The sequence below is a fragment of the Mustela nigripes genome, chromosome 9 (assembly GCF_022355385.1).
Source record: "Mustela nigripes isolate SB6536 chromosome 9, MUSNIG.SB6536, whole genome shotgun sequence".
Taxonomy (NCBI): domain Eukaryota; kingdom Metazoa; phylum Chordata; class Mammalia; order Carnivora; family Mustelidae; genus Mustela; species Mustela nigripes.
Window position 1 is genome coordinate 61858269 of NC_081565.1, and position 25641 is coordinate 61883909.

The 25641-nt window shown below is 38.5% G+C and overlaps 2 protein-coding genes and 1 pseudogene across 2 annotated transcripts in view; 2 read left to right on the plus strand and 1 right to left on the minus strand.

Annotated features, from left to right (window-relative positions):
- The window catches only part of IL33 (interleukin 33), a 48147-nt gene extending 45128 nt beyond the window's left edge, over nt 1-3019 (minus strand). Inside the window, exon 1 of the mRNA XM_059412299.1 lies at nt 2950-3019. The gene's annotated coding sequence lies outside the window, so the exon portion shown is untranslated. The remainder of the gene's footprint in view (nt 1-2949) is intronic.
- Nucleotides 3020-3124: 105 nt separating this feature from the next.
- On the plus strand, nt 3125-5056 carry LOC132025139 (bifunctional purine biosynthesis protein ATIC-like). The gene is given in 2 exon segments (XM_059412300.1): nt 3125-4943; nt 4945-5056. Coding segments are annotated over 2 exon segments (1770 nt in total). The 5' UTR covers nt 3125-3195; the 3' UTR covers nt 4967-5056.
- Nucleotides 5057-6084: 1028 nt separating this feature from the next.
- LOC132024146 (protein-L-histidine N-pros-methyltransferase-like) overlaps nt 6085-25641 on the plus strand; it is a 53817-nt pseudogene continuing 34260 nt past the window's right edge.

Here is a 25641-nt window from a genome sequence, read left to right on the forward strand (position 1 = left end):
GCAAAAAGTCTCAGATGCACTAGTGTTCCTTAGTGTTGCTAAGGAAAATTGTGGCAATCAACTAACTAATAAGGTATTCAAAGTGAAGAGAATTAGATGTGAACTGTTGTGCTAATTAAAAGTGAAAGCACCCAGTCAAGTTTGTGGGTGGACCCTTCTTGGTTCTGGCAATACCAATGGGAAGGAAAATTACATAAGGAAGTGGAAATTTTTACTCAGATGGCAATGAATATAACCTTAAAAACAATAGGTGGAAGGTTTTAATATGATCTCACTAATATTTTTATGTTTGAAAATTATGGAAACTTTGAATAGAAAATGGCTTTACAAGATTAAAGTCTCATTAAATGAAGTTTTTGGAATCCATCCTCCTTCTTGGTTCTTTTCCACATGGGACTGAACTCTGGGTTTTAACCTCAGATTTGAAATTTACTGACTGAATTATCTTGGGTTAGTACAATCTTTCCAAATTTTTCTTGCTTAACTTTATAAACGGAGAATGTTATCACATGGAGATACTCTGAGAATTAAATGGGATAATGTGGGGAAAATATCTCACATTTAGTACATGATCAGTGATTAATAATAGTTACGTTTAATGATTGCTGATGACTTGCTTTATTTTCATAGGTATCAGAACACCTCTCTAAGGTAAGATGTTTTGTTATTGTTACTGTTTGTTTGTTTTTTGTTTTATATTTTGTATCAGAGGAAAAAAAATCAGGGTGAGGAAGATTAAGTAAGATCCCAAATCACACAGGTAGTTAGTGATAGATGATGGATTTAAGATCTGTCTGACTCAAAAAATCTGTGTATTTTTACTATTATGCTATATTGTGCTCTGCACATAAAACAAAAACAAAACCAGAAATTTTCCCAAATACAGCATGATTTATTGACAATAACAAGGCCAACATGTGAGTATCTGCCAGGAGTCTGTTAAAAGGAGGAAGTGCCCCAAATTCTTTACTTCCCCATTACCATCCTGCAACAATGAACTTTGGCTGCCCTGTGAGGCTATGTTCCCTTAAATCTTATTTTTGCATGCAAATGTCAGCACCAGAGAACCCAGAGGGAAACTGAACAAAGATAAGAGGTTCTACTATGACTTCCCGAAATCCTTGAACCAAGCATCATTTTGTTGGAAGGAATTAAGATTTCTTTCTGCTATTCAAGGAGATTATTTTTGGTCTTAATGTTTCTAAATGTCCCTGTACACGCTGTAAGATAAAGAAGAAAAATTCTTACTGATACTTTTGATTTCAACCATGTTTGCCAGAATTTCAACTTGTTTGAGTAAAAGATACATTGATTTTGGCACAGTCACACACATATCTCCTAAAATGACCTCATGCTATCAGATTTACTGGCATAAAATTTCTCTCAATGCCAGTAGGTTCTGCAGAACTTCTCTGTAAAGAGTTAATTCTGCACATGTATCTCCAAAAAAGGCCTTGTGCTATCAAATTTACTGGCATAAATATTCCTTGATGTTTATTTTTTTCCTCCCTTTGGTGCTACACACACTTACACACACCCCACAGTATATCTCTGTAATGATTTAATTCCCCCGTGGATGAATTTTTTTACAATTAAATCTCAGACACATTCCCAGAAGTTAGTTGTAAGCTCTGTTTCTTTAACCTTCTGCTGACCCTAACCAGGAGCGGCAGCTCCCATTTTTCAGTCTCTTGCCTTACTTTCAGCTCTGTTTCAAACCTGAAGTAAAAGTTCTCCTAAGAATTCTCCTTTCTTTATAAATGGCAAAGAGAAAGAGGTACATTTAGGCTGTAGATATTGTAAGCTAAACAGCAATAGGAAATAGAAAAATATCTAGATCATTGCTGAGAAAATGAATTATGCAACTGCCAGTGAAGGACTGGTAGAAAATCTAAGATCTTTTCAGAGAAAAATGTGAAAAATGTGAAATTTGAGCTATAGGGAGTGATGCTTATGCAGAGAGTTCTTAACTATTTAAGGATATTACTCAACTGTGTGATTCTTCTCAGGCACTCCAAACTTTGGGAAATAGAGGATTCTAATGTTTTCTGAACCCAGAACTGTGCCTTTTTGGGGACAAAATTAAAAGAGGAGCAAAAAGTATTCTAAAGACAAATGTGAGAAGCAATAGGTAAGGATATTGAGAACAGCACTGAACCACATTGGCATACAGGGATGATTCAAGCTTCAGCTGAGGAGGGAGTGAGAGTCAGGAAGATCCAACCACACCTACTCCTAAACTCTTAAGTTTCCAAAGGTCCGGAATCAACTTTGTGAACCACAGTACTTTTGGATTTGTACCATTTTCTTTATTAAAATAGTCTGGAGGCAAGTATTTATGTATGGCAAGATAAGGCAGAGAAAAGCACAAGGAGAAAAAATTGCCACAAGGGAGACAGCAAGAAATAAAGAATAAAATAAAAGAGTATTTTAAAGACAGTGTCAAAATGAAGAATAGTAGCAAATCTAATGAGCTTTTGAATTTACTCATTTAGGATGCCAATTCTTATTGTTTAAAAAATGATTTATTTTTTGAGCAGATGATTTTGAAGAGATTGCCCCTCTTAGTTCTTTATTTGCCCCCCTTATTTGAAGCCACTGGTAAACAATTGTGAGTAGGTCTGTTTTGGATAATCATTAGGAGTATAAAGTAGAATTACCAACTTGTTTTATAACGTTTTGTGGTGGGGGATGGAAACTTACTATAAAGACTACTATAATCAATTTTAGCAATTTATTAATTGTTCTCTAAATCATCCAAAGGAAATCAAAGTGGAACTATAAGCTAGTAACAAGTGTAATTATCAACTTTTACTAGTGTCGGCACTAAATAACAAACCAACCTAATCCTTTATTTTATAGAAATAAAATCCAGTTCTCCATGATTCCCAAGATCTTATTTTACCAAACCTGACAAAAACTGTACAACAATATTAGTTTTATTCTTACCGTGTAATCTTGTTTTGATTTCTCCTCCGAAAAGCTGCAGCCCTGTGTTTGGAGAGCCTGCAGACTCTATTTATTACCCAAAGTTTGGCAGAGAACCAAATCGCTGTAAGAAGGAGATCTGAGTGGATGAGATTTTGGCAGATTTTAACTGCATGCAAAAAGCCAATAGAGAGCCACTCGGCGCCCCTCCGCACGTGGCGTTGCCGCTGCCGCCCCCGCTTGGCCCTGACCCCGCCGCCCGCAGCCATGGCACCCAGCCAGCTCGCCTTATTTAGTGTCTCTGACAAAACGGGCCTCGTGGAATTTGCCAGAAACCTGACTTCTGTTGGTTTGCATCTGATCGCCTCTGGAGGGACTGCGAAAGCTCTGAGGGAGGCGGGCCTGGCAGTCAGAGATGTCTCTGAGCTGACGGGATTTCCTGAAATGTTAGGGGGGCGTGTGAAAACCTTGCATCCTGCCGTCCATGCTGGAATCTTGGCTCGTAATATCCCAGAAGATAATGCTGACATGGCCAGACTTGATTTCAGTCTTATAAGAGTTGTCGTCTGCAATCTGTATCCCTTTGTGAAGACAGTGGCTTCTCCAGATGTAACTGTTGAACAGGCTGTTGAGCAGATTGATATTGGCGGAGTAACCCTACTGAGAGCAGCAGCCAAAAACCATGCTCGGGTGACAGTAGTATGTGAACCCGAGGACTATGCAGCTGTGTCCACAGAGATGCAGAGCTCCGACAGCAAAGACACCTCCTTGGAGACCAGACGTCAGTTAGCCTTGAAGGCCTTCACTCATACGGCACAATATGATGAAGCAATTTCAGATTACTTCAGGAGACAGTATAGTAAAGGAATATCTCAGATGCCTTTGAGGTATGGAATGAACCCTCATCAGACTCCTGCCCAGTTATACACGCTGAAGCCCAAGCTTCCCATCACAGTTCTAAATGGAGCCTCTGGATTTATAAACTTGTGTGATGCTTTGAATGCCTGGCAGCTGGTGAAGGAACTCAAAGAAGCTTTAGGCATTCCAGCTGCTGCCTCTTTCAAACATGTCAGCCCAGCAGGTGCTGCTGTTGGAATTCCACTCAGTGAAGACGAGGCCAAAGTCTGCATGGTCTATAATCTGTATAAAACGCTTACACCCATATCAACTGCATATGCAAGAGCAAGAGGGGCTGATAGGATGTCTTCATTTGGTGACTTTGTTGCATTATCTGATGTTTGTGATGTTCCTACTGCCAAAATTATCTCCAGAGAGGTATCTGATGGTATTGTTGCCCCAGGATATGAAGATGAAGCTTTGAAAATACTTTCTAAAAAAAAAAAAAATGGAAACTACTGTGTTCTTCAGATGGATCAGTCCTACAATCCAGATGAAAACGAAGTTCGAACTCTCTTTGGTCTTCGTTTAAGTCAGAAGAGAAATAATGGTGTCATTGACAGGTCATTATTTAGCAACGTTGTGACCAAGAATAAAGATTTGTCAGAGTCTGCGCTCAGAGACCTCATTGTAGCCACCATTGCTGTGAAGTACACGCAGTCTAACTCCGTGTGCTATGCCAAGAATGGTCAGGTTATTGGCATTGGAGCAGGACAGCAGTCTCGAATACACTGCACACGCCTTGCAGGGGATAAAGCAAATTATTGGTGGCTTAGACATCATCCACAAGTCCTTTCAATGAAGTTTAAAACTGGAGTGAAGAGAGCAGAAATCTCCAATGCCATTGATCAGTATGTTACTGGAACCATTGGCGAGGATGAGGATTTGATAAAGTGGAAGGCATTGTTTGAAGAAGTGCCTGAATTATTAACTGAAGCAGAGAAGAAGGAATGGGTTGACAAACTTAGTGAAGTTTCTCTCAGCTCTGATGCCTTCTTTCCTTTCAGGGATAATGTAGACAGAGCTAAAAGGAGCGGTGTGGCCTACATTGCTGCTCCTTCTGGTTCTGCTGCTGACAAAGTTGTGATTGAGGCTTGCAATGAATTGGGAATAATCCTTGCTTCGGCTCTTTCATCACTGATTTCATTGCCCCATATTTTATGGTTTGCTTATGTGTAGGTGAAAAACCACATGTAACATTATGACAGTATCTTTTTTAAAAAATAAAACATTAAGTCTTAAAAAAAAAAAAAAGCCAATAGAGCTACAATCCTGTCAACATTCAAGATTCCCTACTTTCTGTCTTCTCCCCATCTCCATCTTAAAATGTAATTCAACAATTATGGATTTTTGGGTGCCTGGCTGGTCCAATAATTAAGTGTATGCCTTTGGCTCGGGTCCTGGGATCAAATCCAAGAGCACTGCATAGGGCTCCCTGCTCAACAGGAAGCCTGCTTCTCCCACTCCCCCTCCCCATACTTGTGTTCCCTCTCTCACTGTCTCTCTCTCTCTTTGTGTCAAATACATAAAATAAAATCTTTTTTAAAAATTATGGATTTATTTATTCTTTTTATTTCCAACTCACATCAGAATTATCTTATATGTAACCTCCACTCCCATCTCCAACTCACAATCCTCCTCTGCCTCTGCCATATATTGGCTCTGTTCAGAGTTGAAGTTCACCTTCAGCACTGTTCATATGGAAATTCTTGGAGGGAGTTTTAAGGTGATAGTGAGAAGTTCCTGAACTTCTCCCATGAACACTCCAAATCTACAGCTGCCTATGAATCGATTCCCTCTGAAAAAGATCTGAAAATCAGATGAGCTGCTCTCCACAACAAAGAACAACAACAAAGGATACAGCAAAGAAAAAAGAACCACATCAAGATGGGTAGGAGAGGCAGAGACACAATCTCAAAAAATGCCAACACCCAGCATGAAGGATGTCACTAGATAGGTGCTTTTCCCAGAGGATTGAGGGTATCCCATATTGGATGCCCCAGCCTGTGGAATCTGCATTGGAAAGACAAGCCCCCAGAAATCTGGTTTAGAAAAACCAGTGTGCCTGATTGCATTCTGGAGAATGCAATAAGAAACTGAGATTCTCTTCTTGGAGAGTTTACATATAGTCTTACTTGCCCCAAGACCCAGTGAAAAAACAGCAGTTTGAAAAGAACCAATACTATATGAGGGACATTCATTTATTGCTCTGGAAGCATTGGCCAGAGGGGCAGGGAACAGCTGAGGTGTTTCCTAGAGATGAAGATGCTGGTGGACACAACTGTTCTCCTCTTCACACAGTCTGTAAGAACATGCAGGTGAGCTCAGATGCAGCACCTTCTCACCATCCTTGTACCCCCATTTGCTGTGATGGGGGTGAGCAAGAAAGAAGTTACAGCATGTGCTGAGGCAGAGAGCACAGGTAGTTGTAGGGCTCTCTCACTTTCTGGCTGGGGTGGGCAAAGCAAGTAGTTATCACATTCCAGCTTTTAGCTCAAAACTGGTGTGTGCGCACAGACAAGGTACTCTTGCACTGCACTGCTGAAAGCTGTGGGGGCGTGCAGTGAAGACATTTGTTCACTGCATTTCTGAAGCTGGTGAGTGTGGCCCACCTATATACTCTCTAGCTTCCTTGCCCAAGTCAGTGGGTATACACAATCCACACAAGAGACATTCCTTGATTGCCTGGCCCTGGTCGCCAAGACTGTAACAAATGGAAAGACAGTTTTTGGCAGGTCATCAACCCCAAGGCACTGCACAGACATCAGACTTAAACACAACTCCAGTCTTCCTATGAAAAAATGCCCACTTATTTAGCTTGGAGTTTCAGCCTGAGGGACAGGCTTTAGGTATCCCACACATCTAAATGGTCAGGAGAGCTTCCAGGGATATAAGCAGGGATACATCATCATTGCTCTCTCCCTTGGCCTTGCTAGAGGTTGATGAGACTTCCCGGAAAGGAGCTTATACACTCTCCTAGAGCCCCAATTATTGCAACTATTACCCAGGGGACACTTTCATATCTCCTGGTCTGGAGCTTAGCAGGGATTATGATTGAGACTCCAGACCTATATATTTACATACTTTAAAAACTGCTGCCTGAGAGTGTGGTTTCTGGTCAGCCCAAAACTAGGTGCTAAATGAGATTCTTCCCTTTGAATCACTGACAGGTCATAGAACACTCTCAGCGATGTGGGACTATCAAGAATAAATCAGCTATTTAGACAAACACAAGGGTTTAAGAGAGAACCAAGAGGTAGGGTAAGGTTGAATGAGGTCATCATCTATACAAGCCTTCAAGACTGAGAGACATAGCTCTTTCACATAATACACAGAAATAAAAAGAGAGTCAAGCAAAATGAGAAAACACAAATATGTTCCAAACAAAAGAAATAGGACCTAAATAATAGACCTAAATAATATGGAGATAAGTAATGTACCTGATAAGGAATTCAAAGTAATGATCATAAATATGCTCACTGAACTTGGAAGAGTAAATGAAGAACACAATGAGAACTTCAATAAAGATGTAGAAACTTAAGAAAATACCAAAAAGTAGTCACAGAGTTTAAGAATTCAATAACTGAACTTAAAAATATACTAGTGGGGCTTGACAGCACACTCGATGAAACAGAAGTAGATAAAAAAACTAGAAGATCAAGCAATGGAATTTATGCAGAAAAACAATGGTGGGATGCCTCAGTGGCTCAGTTGGTTAATTGTCTGCTTTTGACTTGGATCGTGATCCCGGCATCTTGGGATTGAGTCCCGCATTAGGCTCATTGCTCAGTGGAGAGCATGTTTCTGGATTCTCAGGAGACAAGAGAAAGGGACAGAAAATTTATTTGCAGAAATAGTGGATGAAAACTTTCCTAACCTAGGAAAGGAAACAGACATTCAAATCAAGGATTTGAACCACTCCTTAAAGATCTGGAGAATCAATAAAATTTAAACCTAACCCATGCACCAGAAGGGAAATAAGTAAGATTACAGCAGAGATCAGTGAGTTAGAAACCAGAAATACAGTAGAACACATCAACAAAACTAGAAGCTGATTCTTTGAAGAATTAATAATATTGATAAACCACAGGCCAAAATAATCTAAGAGAAAAGAGAGAGGATTCAAATTAATAAAATTGTGAATAAAAGGGGAGAGATCATGATTAACACCAAGGAAATAGAAACAATCATCAGAAATTATTATCAGCAACTATATCCTAAGTTAAGCAACCTAAAAGAAATGGATGCATTCCTGGAAACCTATAAACTTCCAAAACTGAAACAGGAAGAAATTGACAAACTGAATAGACCAATAACTAGTAACGAGATTGAAGCAGTGATCAAAAACCTCCCAAAAACCAAGAGCCCAGGACCTGATGGATTCCCTGGGGAATGCTACAAAATATTCGAAGAAGAAATACTTATTCTCCTGAAGCTGTTTAAAAAGTAGAAACAGAAGGAAAACTTCCAGACTCTTTCTATGAGGCCAGCATTACCTTGATCCACAAACCAGGCAAAGACCCCACCAAAAAGGAGAATTTCAGAGCAATATCCCAGATGAATATGGGATTCTCAACAGGATCCTAGTTAATAGGATACAACAGTACATTAAAAGGATTATATACCACAATCAGATGGGATTTATCACTGGGATCTCAGGGTAGTTCAACATTCACAAATCAATCAACGTGATAGAACACATAAGTAAGAGAAAAGAGCCACATGGTCCTGTCAATTGATGCATAAAAAGCATTTGATAAAATGCAGCATCCTTTCCTGATTAAAACTCTTCAGAGAACAGGGATAGAGGGAACATTCCTCAACTTCATAAAATACATCTATGAAAAACCCACAGCAAATATTCTCAATGGAGAAAAGCTGAGAGCTTTTTCCTTGAAGAACATGACAAGGATGTCCACTCTCACCACTATTATTCAACATTGTATTAGACGTCCTAGCAACAGCAATCAGAAAACAAAAAGAAATAGAATGTATTCAAATTGGCAAAGAAGAAGTCAAAGAAGAAGTCTCTCTCTTAAAAGATGACATAATACTTTACGTGGAAAACCCAAAAGACTCCACCCCCAAATTACTAGAATTCATAGAGCAAATCAGTAATGTGGAAGGATAGAAAATCAAAGCACAAAAATCAGTTGCTTTCTTATACACTAACATTGAAACTGTAGAAAGGGAAATTAGAGAATTGATTCCATTTACAATAGCACCAAAAAATCACAAGATAGCTCGGAAAAAAACTAACCAAAGAGGTAAAGGGTCTATACTTGAGAAACTACAAAAAACTCACGAAAAAATTGAAAAGGCACAAAAAGATAGGAAACATTCCATGCTCATGGATCAGAAGAATGAATATTGTTAAACTGTCTATGCTTCTCTGAGCAATCTATACTTTCATTCTTTTCGAAATACCAGTGGCATTCTTCAAAGTGCTCTAACAAACATTCCTAAAATATGTATGAAACTGGAAATGTTGAAATTACTAAGGAAATGTTGAAAAATAAAAATAAAGTTTGGGGCATCGGTTTGCCTAATTTCAAGTTTTATTACAAAGCTGTGATCACCAAGACAGCATGTTACTGGCACAAAAGCAGACAGAACAATGGAATGGAGTAGAGAGTCCAGCTATGGACCCTCAACTCTATGGTCAAATAATCTTTGAGAAAGCAGGAAAACATATACAATGGAAAAAAGACAGTCTCTTCAATAAATGGTGTTGGGAAAATAGGGGCAGCTACCTGTAGAAGAATGATACTTGACCATAGTATACACAAAGATAAACACAAAATGGATAAAAGACCCCAACATGAAGCAGGAATCTATCAAAACCCTAGAGGATAACATGGGCAGTAACCTCTTTGACATTGCCCACAGCAACTTCTTTCAAGACACATCTCCAAAAGCAAAGGAAACAAAAGTGAAAATGAATTTTTGGGACTTCATCAAGACAAAAAGCTTCTGCGCAGCAAAGGATACAGTCAACAAAACAAAGAAGCAACCCAAGGAATGGTAGAAGATATTCGCAAATGACAGTACAGACAGTACAGAATCTATAAAGAACTTCTCAAACTCAACACCCCAAAAATCAGATAATTATGTCAAAAAATGGGCAGAAGACATGAACAGACACTTCTCCAATGAAGACATACAAATAATTAACAGAGAGATGAAAAAATGTTCATCATCATTAGCCATCAGGGAAATTCAAATCAAAACCTCATTGAGATACCACCTTACACCACTTAGAATGGCCAAAATTAGCAAAACAGTAAACAACATGTGTTGGAGAGGATGTAGAGAAAGGGGAACTCTTTTCCACTGATAATGAGAATGAAAGTTGGTGCAGCCACTTTGGAAAACAGTGTGGAGATTCCTTATGAAATTAAAAATAGAGCTACCCTATGACCCTGCAATTGCACTACTGGGTATTTACCCCAAAGTTACAGAGGTAGTGAAAAGAAGGGCCATCTGTACCCCAATGTTCATAGAAGCAATTACCACAGTCACCAAACTGGAAAGAGCCAAGATGCCCTTCAGACAGACAAATGGATAAAGAAGATGTGGCCCATATATACAATGAAATATTATGCCCCCATCAGAAAGGATGAATACCCAACTTCTGTATCAACATGATGGAACTGGAGGAGATTATGTTGAGTGAAATAAGTCAAGCAGAGAGAGTCAATTATCATACAGTTTCGCTTTGGGGGCATAAGGAATAACACGGAGGACACTGAGAAAAGGAGGGGGAAGGGAGATATGAGAAATCAGAAGGGGAGACAAACCATGATAGACTGTGTACTCTGAGAAACAAACTAAGGGTTTTGGAGGGGAGGGGTGTTGGGTGAGCCTGGTGTTGGGTGTTAAGGAGGGCACGTATTGCATGGAGCACTGGGTGTGATGCATAAACAATAAATCTTGGAGCACTGAAAAAATAAAATAAAGTTAAAAAAATAAAAATGATAATGAGGAAAAAATAAAATAAAAATAAGTTGTCTATTAAAAACACACACACATTAAGATACCCCCTTACACCAGTTAGAATGGCCAAAATTAAGAAGGCAAGAAACAGCAAGTGTTGGGGAGAATGTGGAGAAAAGGGAATCCTCTTACACTCTTGGTGGGAATTCAAGTTTATGCAGTCATTTTGAGGACTCTTTCTCAGAGGTTTTTCAATAAATTAAAAATAGAGTTATCTATTAGCTGGCAATTGCGCTACTGGGTATTTACCTCAAAGGTACAGATGTAAAGAACAGAAGGGCCATTTGCACCCCAATGTTCATAGCAACAATGTCCATAGTAGCCAAACTGTGGAAAGAGCTGAGATACCCTTCAACAGACAAATGGATAAAGAAGATGTGGGTCAATATATACAATGGAATATTACTCAGCCATCAGAAAGGATTAATACCCAACTTTTGTATCAACGTGAATGTGACTAGAGGAGATTATATTGAATGAAATAAGTCAAGCAGAGAGAGTCAATTATCATATGGTTTCACTTACTTGTGTTACACAGGAATAGCATGAAGGACATTAGGAGAAGCAATGGAAAAATGAAGAGGGAAAATCAGAGAGGGAAACAAATCATGAGAGACTGTGGACTCTGAGAAATAAATGGAGGGTTTTAGAGAGGAGAGGAATGGGGGGATATGTTCACCTGGTGATGGGTATTAAGGAGGACATATATCGCATGGAGCACTGGGTGTTATATGTAAATAATGAATGTTGGAACACTACATCAGAAACTAAAGATGTACTGTATGATGACTAACATAATATTAATAATAATAATAGTAAACCAAAACAAAGAGCAAAAGGAAACCAGGATAATGGTGTTATGCTAAAGAGAGAATATCAATACAGAGAAAGAAACTATGAAAAGGTACCAACTAGAAATTCTGGAGTTGAAAAGTATAAATGAAATGAAAAATTCACTAGAGGAGTTTTGTAGTAGATTTGAGCAATGAAAAGGAACATGATCAATTTAGATTGTTTGGTTTGAGGACCAAGAAGAGGGGGAAAAAAAAAAAAAAACAGAAGAAAATGAGCAGAGTCTAAGAGACCTGTGAGACACTATCAAGCATACGAACATATGCATAATAGAAGTCTCAGAGGGAAAGAAGAGAGAAAATGGGACAGAGAAAATATTTATTTATTTATAAAGGCTTATTTATTTGACAGAGAGAAATCACAAGTATGGAGAGAGACAGGCAGAGAGAGAGAGAGGGAGAAGCAGGCTCTCTGCTTAGCAGAGAGCATATCAGGCTGCTGATCAGAGAGCCTGATAGGGGCCTCCATCCCAGGACCCTGAAATATTGACCTGAGCTGAAGACAGAGACTTAACCCACTGAGCCACCCAGGTGCCTTGCATCCTTATTTTGAAATACTTTATAGGTTGGTATTTCTCTGTGGATGAGCTGAGCTTTACACCCATCCTGAAGAAACTATTTTATATGACTATACAAGTGGAATACAATTTTATTTCTTGGTCTTTCTTTCTTTCTTTCTTTCTTCCTTTCTTTCTTTCGTTCTTTCTTCTTCCTTTCTTTCTGTGTGGAAGAGAGATTTAGAAAAACAAACACATATGTATTTCCCCAAAGTCCCTCTTATTTTGTATTTAATATATTTTATCTTCTCCATACTCTTATTTTATAGGACTTTAAATAAATATTTTCTGTTATTTCTGATATTCCAGGGTGAGACTTAATTTCTTTTAAAGATTTTATTTATTTATTTGACACAGAGAGAGAGAGAGACCACAAGAGGCAGAGAGGCAGGCAGAGAGAGAGGGGAAAGCAGGCTCCCTGCTGAGCAGAGAGCCCAATGTGGGGCTTGATTCCAGGACCCTGAAACCATGACCTGAGCTGAAGGCAGAGGCTTAACCCACTGAGCCACCCAGGTGCCCCAGGAAAATATTTAAAAAAATAATGGTTAAATATGTCATCAAGTTTGGTGAAAGATGAGCATGTATATATCTATTTGCAGATACTTGCTTTTAAATGTAGATAATCCCAAAGAATCCATAAAAAAAAATCCCACAACAATTAGAGGTAATAAATTATTATAGCAAAGTTGCAGGTTACAATATCAGCCAAAAAAATCAGTTGTGTTTCTATACAATAGTGGTAAATAAAATAAATAATAAAATCAAGAAAACAATTCCATTTACATTAATGTCAGAAGGATAAAATAATTTGGAATAAATTTGACTAAGATGGTGTAAAAATTGTACACTGAAAACTATAAAAGATTGTTGAAAGGAATTAAAGACCTAGATGAGTAGAAAGATGTTCCATGTTCATGAATTGAAGGGCTTAATATTGTAAAGATGGCAATACTTTCCAAATTTATCTACAGAGTCAATACAATCCTTATCAGAATTCTCCTTGGTAGAAATCAACAAACTGATTTTAAAATTTATATAGAACTGCAAAGGACTCAGAGTAGCCAAAATAATCATGAAAAAGAACAAAATTGGAGGGCTCATGCTTCCTGATTTCAAAATTTTACAAGCCTAAAATAGAAGAGTGTGGCATTAGCACAAAATTATACATATAGAACAATGGAGTAGAATAGAGCCCAAAAGTAATGCCTACATTTATAATCAAATGATTTTTGACAAGAGTACCAATGCCGTTCAGTAGAGGAAAGGAATAGTCTTTTACTCAGATTATGTTGTGACAAAGGGATATCTTTATCTTTATTGAGTAAACTGAAGTTAGACCCTGCCTTGCACCATATACAGAAGTACAGCAAAATGGATTAAAGACCTATATGTAAGGATTAAAACTGTAAAAGCCTTAGACAAAAATATAGGGGTAAATTTTTAGATTAACCCTTGTGTAACAAGAGACAGATATATTCAGTGTAATAATGTGAAGTTGTTGATTATGCAGCATTACTCAATGAATGCTTATTAGAAGACTAAAAAGCAGGGGAGCCAAGTAAGATAGCCCATAGAGTCAGCCTCTGTGGTCACAGAACAGGGATGTGGGATGTTGAGTGTGGGCCTGAAAGGCATACAGAAGTCATCCAGCCAAAAAGCTAGGGGGTTTCCTTCTTTAGGCTTTTGCCTTCAGCATTTATCTCTGTCTGAGGACCAGGAAACTAGCCTGAGTCAGAGCTGGTAGCATGATCCTTGAGTCAGTGAGTTTCCTCCCAGACTGATAACAACAGGTTTCCTGGAGGAAGCCTCTAATGGTACTCATTCTTCTTTGAACCTGCTGTGCCCAACACTTGCTCATGGGAGATGTAATAAAGATGTGGGTGTTAATCCAGTGTATATGGAAACAATTATTCTGACCCACTTAGTTTCATAGGATCATTTTATACAATTTTCCTATTCCCCTTCCAATTGGTATAGACCCTCTGGGATCAATCTCTTAAAAATTAAAAATTTTTAATTTGAAAAAGCCCCTTTCCCATTGTCAAAATATTTCTTGACCAGAGTGTGGTATGATATGGATAATGTGCTACTCAAATATTTACTGTAAATTCCTTCTCTCGAGTCTCCAGCTTTTAGAGTTCTTATTCTCCGACTTTAATTTTACAGAATCCAGGTCAGTTTTTTCCTTTAGCAAAAAACAATAGAAGCCAGATATTCTGGATTCAGTTAGGATAGAAGAATCTAAAGATTGAAAGTGAAGGAGCAGGAGGCTGGCTGAGGACAAAGCAAAGGCTGGCACCTTGCACCCCCCCCTTCACCGGCTCCCCTCCATATGTGTGGCATTCCTCAGGCACCCCTGCCTGCCATAAAATGATAAATGGTTAACTTGCTGAGATCACAATCCTGCAAGACTGGAGTCTCCCTTGGTTTGCAAATGTCCTTGAGATTTACAAACAAAGAAGTTACCTTATCAATAGCCCAATTTCCAGGGACACAGAACTCAGTTCCTCAAGCCCTAATGTCACCCTCCCCTCCATAAAAAACTGAAGTAGGAGGAGGTAGAAGGAAAAGTAAATAAAGTTAAATTTCTTCTAAACCTAAATCTCATTAACAAGGATGCTTGATAGCAGGAATGTAACATTCCACCAGGAGACTCCCAATTGTCTTTACTTGATAGTAACCAGGCCTTCAATATCCTGATAGTGCTTTTTTCGCATGCGTGGGCTAACCGGCCAGTTCTGCTTCTGTAAGATTGCTTTGTCTGCTTTCGCAAGCAGGTCCCCTGACCCAATCCACTGACGCCAAGTATGCCTGTTCAAACTGTCAATCAATCAGCTCAGCCCCACCCAAAACTTGTTTGTATCTGTCTATAAAAATCCTGCACCGACCCAGCTCCGGACCTCTCGGTGTTATCGGCAACAAGCGGCGCAGAGGTCCAGGTTCGAACCTGCAATAAACGACCCTTGATGATTGGCTTTGACTCACGTCTCTGGTGGTCTTTTAAGGTGGGGGTAATACTCTATTGGCATTTCAGAAAGGTCCCCCAATAATGGGTCCATGATTGAAGTGATGAGGGAGCAGGAGGCTGGCTGAGGACAAAGCAAAATCTGGCACCTTGCACCCCCTCCCTTCGGTAATGTGTGTGACATTCCTCAGGCATCCCTGACTGTCACAAATGAGAAACAAATAGTTAACTTGCAGAGATCACAATCCTGCAAGGCAGGAGTCTCCCTTGGTTTACAAATGTCCTAAAGATCTACAAACAAAGAAGATACCTTATCAATAGCACAATTTCCAGAGGCAAATAACTCAGTTCCTCAAGCAGTAATGTCACCCTCCCCTCCATAAACAAAACTGAAGGAGGCTGAGGTAGAAGGAAATGAACCTAAATCCTTTTTTTTTTTCACTTCACCCAGAACACTTTTAATAATGCACATAAAAAAAAGAAGTATTCATCTTACAAATTGTTCTGCAATCCAAATATACAATAGCTTGGAAAACAACATTTAGAAAACAAAAGCCAATATAGTTAAATCTCTTCTGAACCTAAATCTCACTAAGAAAGACTTGATAGCAGGATTGTGGCATCCCACCAAGAATCTCCCAACTATCTTGATGTTAATGGCTGCCCAAAAGACAGCATTGATCAAGCTGCAAGGCCTCGGGTACCCGGCAACTTGTAGGCCCTCTTTAGCATATAAAAGCTGTGTTGAAACCTCCCTTCCCCTCACCTTCCCCCAACTGCAAGGTACTTAACCTGCCATCTCTCACAACCCAGGGCAGCAGCTCTTTCTGCCCATGGGTCATGTCCCCATGCTTTAATAAACCACCATTTTGCACCAAAGATGTCTCAAGAGTTCTTTCTTGGTCATCGGCTCTGGACCTCAGCCCACTGAACCTCACCTAGGTTCTAGAACTTCATCAAAAGGAGTGAGACGGATACAAGCAAAGCTTTATTTCATGCCAAGCATGGAGAATCAAACCGGCTGGCCTCTTACAGAGAGTGCCATCTTCCCCTCCCCTGCCTTACTGAATAAATTTTAAAGGGCAAGGGACATGTGGTTGGGCCTGGCCACACACAAGTGGCCAATGAGATTGTAACACACAGAGAAAGTTGCACAGTCATGCTAGGTCACACATGGGTGGCCAATTGAATTACAATTTACCCTAGTAGATATTTGAACTAGCCTATCACCTTGGTCAGAATTGGTGCCCAAAATGCGGGGCCCATACTCCTTGGTAGCTAAGGAGACAGTATGCACCCCCTCTGATTGGATATCTCCACCTGTCCTGACCACCCCCCCCCTTGTATTTGGGCTTTGTTACCTGGGACTGGTTTCCTAGGCTTGCTTTTAAGTAAGTCCCTTGGGGTGGGGGGCAAGGTCAATTTAAGTTTTACTGCATAAACAACAAAATGACTGTTTAATTCAAGATGGAATCACTCTGGGTAAAACAGGTACTTACAAGATGAACCCTGACAATTTGAAGCAGGTATCACTTATTCTTTTCCACAATATTCTCTTGACATGAAGCTATTGTTAGGTGATCTGACTCTGCATAGGGGCTCAAAGATACAGTTGTAGGAGTGGTAAAAAGCATAGAATTACAGGTGTGTCCTCTTATTTATTTATTTATTTGACAGAGATCACAAGTAGGCAGAGAAGCAGGCAGAGAGAGAGGAGGAAGCAGGCTCCCCACTGAGTGAAGAGCCCAATGTGGGGCTCAATCCCAAGACCCTGGGATCATGACCTGAGCCGAAGGCAGAGGCCTTAGCCCACTGACCCACCCAGGTGCCCCACAGGTGTGTCCTCTTGAAAGACATTTTTACAAATGAATGTCATCGCTTTTATGTCTCATTGTTTGTTATTGCTGCTGGGCATACCTGCTCCCAATTGGTACTTTAATGAAGTGCAGAGTTTGCTTTCCATTTCATCCATATGCTGTTGTGAGCTCCTTGATGAAGCTCATTATATTCAAATATGTTTTCTCTGCACCTAACTTAGCGCCTGGTACACGGGAAGACTCAATAAGTGTTTTCTGAATGAATGATTTCCCCAGATTGTAATAGTAAAACTAAGTGTACTAATCTTATTTATAACTAAATAAGTACAATCTCATTTATATGCACAATGACTCAATGAGGTTGATACAATTTATCCTCATTTTACTGATTTATAACCAATGTTTTGAGTTGTTAAATGACTTTCCCAAGTCAGTCTTTAAAACATATCTAGAATTTGATCACTTGTCACCACTTCACTGCTCTTCACCTGGCCCAAGTCACCATAATTTCTTTCCTAAATATCTGTTAACTCATTACATGTTTTTGTATGTCTTCATTTTTTAAAGATTTATTTATTTACATTAGAGTGAGAGAGAGAGAGAGCAAGAATGAGCTCAAGTGGGGGGATAGGAAGAGAGAGAGGGAGAGAGTCCAACTTAGGGATGTATCTCACAACCCTGAGATCATGATCTGAGCAAAAATCAAGAGTCAGACACTTAACTGACTGAGCCACCCAGGTACCCCTAATTTTTGTTTTCTCTTCCTTTTATTATTTTGAAATGTTTCTCTTTAATTCCTCATAATATCTTGCCCTCGAGTCTATATGATATTAATAGAGCTACTGCAGTCATATTCTTGTTAGGAAAAATAATCAGAATAGTGAGAAAACAGGTGACACTCTGAGAAGCAGGAGAACTCAGGTTTATTTTATGCCAGCCGACCCAGACAAGCATGCACTCAAAATTCTGGGTCCCAGACAGCAGGGTTATAGAGCTTTTTATAGGGAAGTGCAGGAGGCCAGGTTCCAAGGGCTATGCTGACTGCTGGTAGGTGGGTTTAAACTGGGGGAGCTGGGATGGCAGGGGTAGGGGGAGCTGTTTTATTCAGGAGGCCTGTTTATTGAAGGAGAAAACTTAAATGGCTGCCAGTGGGGCTTTGGTAATTTCTTGCTTATTGTTAGTTACTTCCCATCTACTGGGTTTTGCAGGTCTCGGCCTACTCTGGATAATTTTCCTCTTCATTCTTACTGTTTGTGTACCTTTTTCATCCATTTGTGTTCAACCTATCTTTATATGTCTTTATGTAGAAAGCATGTTGGATTTCTCTTTCTAATCCATTCTGACAGCCTTTGCCTTTTAATCTGAGTATTTGGTTTGTTAACACTTCATGTAGTTATCGATATGATTGAATTCAGGTCTACCTTTCTATTTGTTTCACTTTGACTCCTGTGTTGTTTTGTTTTGTTTTGTTTTTAGATTTTTAAAAATTTATTTGACAAAGAGAGAGACATCACAAGTAGGCAGAGAGGCAGGCAGAGAGAGGGAGGGTAGGAAGCAGGCTCCCCGTGGTGCAGAGAGCCCGATGTGGGGCTCGATCCCAAGACCCTGAGATCACGACCTGAGGCAGAGGCTTTAACCCACTGAGCCACCCAGGTGCCCCATGACTCCTGTGTTTTTTATTCATCTCCCTCTTTCCCATTTTGTTTTGAATTAATTGAATATATTTTAGAATTCCAATTAATTTGCCTGCTGGCTTTTTACTTTATTTTATTTTATTAAAGATCTTAGTTTATTAGTCCTCTCATGAAGAATCTGCTCAATCACTACAGATAGAGTCACTGCAGAGTCTTTACTCCTTCTATTGTCCAATCTCTAGATCACTGCTAGGCACTTCATTTCTTTTTGCCAGAATCTTCATTGGCTTTTGCAGCCTCCTGACTTTCTTCCTTCTGTTCTTGTGTTCCTTTCACTGTTTTCTTGAGGTCTTTTCCTTCTCATAAAGCCATGTCTTCCAAATCTATGTTTAGGTTTATTTTTCTTTGCATAATCCTAGGAATCATAGATCATGCAAAAGCTTGTTGTCTTGCCTCCACTAAAATGAATTCTGAACCCAAATACAAAGATGATGGCTGGTGTGGTCTTATACATTTTGGCTAGTTTTTATAGGATTTCTGTCGCCTTTCTGGAGTGAAGACCAGTTATGACCATTTGTTTCTGCTCAAGTAGTTGGTTGGTCATGAACTTCCCGGTCCAAATAGTTGCTGTGTCATTCATAATGGTGGCTGAGCTTCCAGCAGCCAGAAAGGAAAAGAGCTGCCTACTGGCTTTTTAGCTATACTTTGTTTTTGTTTTTGTTCACATTTTTTTAGGCTTTTCTGGGGATTTCAGTTCACATCTCTAGTTTTTACCTGTCTGTTTTGAATTAATTTTGTACTATTTCACATAAAATGTGGAAACCTTGTAAATATAAAGGTACATTTACTACCCCCTCATGCTATAGTTATCTTACACATTACATCTACAAATGACCTAAAATACAATTTTATAGTTTTTGTCTAAATAGTTGTCTTAATTCTAAAGAAATTAAGGAGGAAGCAGTCTTTTATATTTATATACATAATTACCATTTACAATGATCATTTATTCCTTCCTGAAGATTTATATTTCTTTCTGTTTTACACCCAGAATTTTGGATTTTCATTTTTTGGCTTTCTTCTTTCTTTGATCTCCTTTCTCACGTTCCAGTGAATGTGTTACTGTAAACTCAAGCCTTCTTTTCTGTTTCTTAAGGCAGTAAGACTTTAGTTTTCTATCAGAATGTTAACTACTGCACATAGCTAAAGGCGACACTAACAAAAGGGAAATTGACTTTTGTTTTCTTCTGCCAAGTGTTGACTCCCTACAGTTCCTGATTCAATTTCCTTCAAGTATTTGTATTTATATTTTGTTTAGAGTTGATAATTAACTGCAAGAGTATTTGTTGATAATTGACCTTACTGGGAGTGGCTCTTTGCTTTCCATTTCCATTGTCTTTTTTTTTTTTTTGGTTAATCTTTTATTGTAAAATAAAACACAGATACAGAAAACCATGCAAAAAAAAAAGTATAGCTGAATGAGTCATTATAAAGTGAATATCCCTGTAAAAGTCTTCCAAGTTAAGAAACAGAACCCTGTCACTTACCTCAGAAGTCTCTTCCATGTGCCCCTTCCTATTACAATTCTGTCACTCCTTTCATAATTAACAACTACCTTGAACTTTATAGCAATTATTTTCTTGAACTTTTTATTTTGTCTTCCAAATATTCATTTCTAAATACCATAGTTAAGTCATATTTTTAAAGTATTTTTCATGTATTAATTCTCCTTTAATTTCTTTACAATGAATCTATTAAATTCTTGGTGTTTAACCTGTAATGTTTCTTTCCTCTTTTACCCCCTGAGCTATCATACTTTAACATATTATGTAACTTACTAATTGATCTTGTTTGTTTCCTCATTCTCCTACTAAATATTACACCCATGAGTAAATGGGTTTTTGTATGTTTTGTTTACTGTTTATTTTCAATACCTAGGACAGTGCCTAGCACAGAGTAGGTACTCAATACCTATTTGCTGAATGAACAAATAAGAAGCCTAACTTTTGCATTGTGTTGCCTTCTTTCCTCATATTCCCAATACTGAATACTTAAAGATCTGAAAATTACTCTGGCAACATTAGTATTCCTTAAATTACTCAAAGAAAATGCTCTTTCTCTGGAAAAAGTTATAAGTTATAATAGTCTCTCTTCTTTCTTTTTACAACTCAATGCACTTATTTGATCAACAGATACTTACTGAACACCTCTGAAGTGCCAAACACTACTCTATACACAGAAGATACATCAGTAAAAGTGTCAGAAAAAGCCTCTGGCCATGGGGAACTTATATTATAGTGAGGAAGAAATACTATAAGCAAATAAACAAATAGATATATCACATGTCAGGTTGTGATAAATGCTATAAAGAAAAATAAAGCTGGGTAAGAGCACAGATTATGCTAAGGTCTGCTATTTTAGAAAGAGTTATCAGGGAAGTCTTTTTAGAGTATTATTTACTATAGTTTTATTTATTTATTTATTTATTTATTTATTTATTTATTTATCTTCCAAATATTCATTTCTAAATATTTATTTTAAATATTTATTTTTAGATATCTATTTTTTATTATGTTCAATTAGCCAACATTTAATACATCATTAGTTTTTGATGTGGTGTTCAATGATTAATTATTTGCATATAACACCCAGTGCTCATCACCACAGGTACCCTCTTTAATACCCATCACCCTGTAAGTAACATTTAAACAGAGATTTTAATTAAATGAGGAGAAATTTGCTTATATATCTGGGAGAAAAGCTCCAGACAGAGAGAACAAAGGATACAGAAACCCTGAGGCAAGATCATTCTTGTCCAAGGAAGAGTAATGAATGCAAAGGGTCTGAAGGTCCCAGCATGAGGTGAAGAAGGGTAAGGGAGAGCAGAGAGGAGGCAGGGAACCGGGCTATGTAAGGCATTGTAGAGCATAGTAAGGACTATGTGTTTCATTTTTTAAAAAAATATTTTGTTTATTTATTTGACAGAGAGATCACAAGTAAGCAGAGAGACAGGCAGAGAGAGAGGAAGGGAAGCAGGCTCCCTGCTGAGCAGAGAGCCTGATGTGGGGCTCAATCCCAGGACCCTGAGACCATGACCTGAGCCAAAGGCAGAGGCTTAACCCACTGAACCACCCAGGTGCCCTATGTGTTTCATTTTATGCATGATGAAATCTATTGGGGGATCTTTGGTAGTCATTTGACATTCTATGACTTATGTTTTTAAATAGTTTTTCTGACTGCTATATAGAGAAAAAACATAGAGACAAGAGTGGGCTTTTTTGTTTGATTGTTTTTGCTTCTGTTTTGTTTTCAAGGAATTCAGTTTGGGGTAATTGCAATAATCCAGGCAAGTTATGATTATGGCTTAGAACAAAGGGTAGCAAGATTTTTCTTTAGAGTATATTTTAAAGATGGAGGTGATGTGGGAAAACTATGTAGAAAAAAATTAAATTTCCTTACTACCTACAGTCCTTTGACAAGTCCTTGAAACAAGCAGAGTGATATTCCTCTAGGAACTCAACTGCCTTGATGTTAATACCTTGCTAAGGGCAAAAGGCAATCCTAGCCAAATCCTCCCTCACCCTAGGAACCAGTAAGTCTACTTTAACATATAAAAATTGCTTAGAAAACTTCCTTTATCTTTAAATCTCTCAAGGTCATGTTGGTAATCATCTCCCAAGCATGTGGCCCACTGATATACATCTGAAGGGTCTCATGACTAAGACTTTATTAGATGGCAATAAATGATCTTTTCCCAACAATAGGTAGCTCCCTGAAGGTCCTGGTAATCTTCATTCCAAAATTCCCTAGAGACTCATGCTATCCCTAAACCCCACCCAACTTGAAAGTATACAATGGGCCACTCCTCATGACTCCAATGCAGATCTATCTGCCCACAGGTCCTGTACCCATGCTTTAATAAAGCTAACTTTTTGCACCAAAGACCTCTCAAGAATTCTTTCTTGGCCATCAGCTTTGAACCCTAATGTCTTTCCTACATCAGAGGCAGTAGGATTTTCTAAAAATTACAGGTGAAATGTGGAGAGAAAGTAGAACATCAATGATAATACTAAGATTTTTATCCTTCAAGGGGCAGAGGAAGTGTCATTAATTGAGATACTAAGGAGCAAGGAGAAAGTAAGTTTTAGGGTAGGGAGAGAAATTGAGTTAATTTGTCTATGGGGGCATATTCAAGTGGAGATACAAGTGTGTTGCTGGAAATGTAACTTTGATGTTCAGCATATTAAAAGTTTTTTCATTACCTAAAGGAAAATCATGAAACTTGATGAGATGCATAGGGAGGTGTCTTAGTCTGCTTGGGCTGCCATAACAAAATACCACAGACTAGGTGGCTTAAACAATAGAAATCTATTTCTGACAGAAATTTGTTGCCTCTTCTCTTGGGTTGCAAGTGACTGCTATCTTACTATGTGCTCACAAGACCTCCTCTTTGAACATGCGTGGAGAGACAGAAAGTGCTAGCTCTCTGTTGTCTCTTCTTTTAAGAGTGCTAACATCAGATCATGGCTTCATTCTCAGGACCTCATCTAATCCCAGTTACCCCCAAGTCCCCCATCTCCAAATAACATCACATTGGGATTAAGGGCTTCAATATATGAATTTTGGAGATGCAAACATTAAATCCATAACAGGATGAAAATGTAATGTTGATGTTCAACAAAAGCAAAGATATGAAGATCAAAGCCTGAAGCATTCCAACATTTAAAGATTGTAAGAACCATAGAGTCTAATAAGGAGGAGCCATGAATAGGGTAAGAAGAAAGCCAGGGAAATTTGATGTCTTGAAAATTAATGAAAAAAGTATTTCAAGTTGTTGCTTCTGTGTCAAGTTTCTTCAAAGAAGTTAGGAAAGAATAAGACTGAGCACACTTCATTGGTTCTACCAACGTGGAGATAATGATTACCTTAGCAAGAACTGCTTTAGTGGGAAGGTGGAAGCAAAAACCTTTAAGAGAACAACAACAGGACAAATGCAAAAATCATGTAAATACCCCTTTCAAAGAATTTTGCCAAAAAAGAGTGGTAGATAGTGGGGTGATGTGGAGTTAATGGATATTATGGAAGATTATTGCAACAGTTGGTATGTTGATATGAATTAGAGAGTAAAGAAGGGGAATGTGATGATCCAGGAGATAGAAAAGTAATCACATTTGAAAGTTTTTGAGCAGGCTTAAGGGGATGGGACCTAATACACACACGGAGAAGCTAAGCTCATATCCATTATTTTAAAAAACGAAGGCAGGGTATAAGGCACAGACAGATGTGGTTATTTTCTTTTTTAAAAAAAGATTTTATTTATTTGTTTGACAGACAGAGATCACAAGTAGGTAGAGAGACAGGCAGAGAGAGAGGAGGAAGCAGGCTCCCTGGTGAGCAGAGCTTGATGCAGGGCTCGATCCCAGGACCCTGGGATCATGACTGAACAGAAGGCAGAGGCTTTAATGCACTGAGCTACCCAGGGGGCCCATATTTTTTTTTTACATCAAGAAAAAACAAGGTCATGAAAAAGTGTGAGGAAGGTAAAGAAGTTGTTCAATGTTAATAGGATAGAATAAAAGAACACTGGATAAACTGAAGGACCACTTCATTAAGGGGTCTTACATTTAATGTGAGACCTATAGCTGGTTGACTATTTTTCTTGAACTATGTTCATATACTTAAGTGAAATTGCTGAGTAGACAGAAAATTAGATCTGATAAAGGTTGGAATATGTTGGGTGAGTATGACGAAGGGGAGAGGAGCAAAAGAGTTGAGAATATATGCAAGAAAATGATAAAAATGACTGATCATGGAATGTCAACTAAATAAGGAGAAAGTGAAAATGTGAATGAAATGATGGATAGTAGTACAAAGGTGGTAAGATCAGTGAGTTGAAGGTGCCAGTGAGTTCAAAGGCTTGTTGGAATAAGATAAGCAGGAAAAAGTAGTGATTGGAAAGAAGCCTGTTTGAAAAGAGATTTTGGTGATGGTATGATAATTACTTTCAAGAATGCCTATGGGAGGAGTACCTTCAGTGAGTTGCAAGATAAGTACACTGGAAGTGAAGAGGTAAAGGAGCTATAACCTGGATATTGCTTGGATTATTTTTAGGAATATTAGAATCATCAATAATGATGACAAGATAAATGATGGATAAAGACTATAAGTCAGGAATCAAATCTTTAATGAAGAAGAAATATTGTCTAGGATGATGATAATATGGCTGAAATAAGACATAGGAGAGTTGGTGGGTGGGAGAGTCTGATAGCACATATTTCCTTTTTTTTCATTTTTTTAAAAAGTCAAGAAGCCGGGGCACCTGGGTGGCTCAGTGGGTTAAGCCGCTGCCTTCGGCTCAGGTCATGATCTCAGGGTCCTGGGATCGAGTCCCGCATCGGGCTCTCTGCTCGGCAGGGAGCCTGCTTCCCTCTCTCTCTCTGCCTGCTTCTCTGTCTACTTGTGATTTCTCTCTGTCAAATAAATAAATAAAATCTTAAAAAAAAAAATAAAAAAGGTTTATTATCAAAAAAAAAAAAAAGTCAAGAAGCCAACATATAGTATGTCATTAGTTTCAGATGTAGAATTCAATAATTCATTAATTGCATATAACACCCAGTGTTCATCATATCACATTCCCTCCTTAATGCCCATCACCCAGCCCCTACTCACCTCCCCTCCAGCAACCCTCACTTTCTTTCTTATAGTTAAGAATCTATCACGGTTTGTCTCCCTCTTTGATGACCTCCCATTCAATTTTTCCTCCCTTCCCCTATGACCCTGGCAGTTTCTTGTATTCCACATATGATTTAAAATATATAATTGCCTTTCTCTGATTGACTTATTTCACTCCACATAATATGCGTAAAGTGTAGAATTTAGTGATTCATCAATTCATACACCAGTGCTCATCACAAGTCTGCTCCTTAAAACCCATAACCCATTTAACCCATCTCCCCCACTAACCTCCCCTCCTGCAACCCTCATTTGTTCTCTATA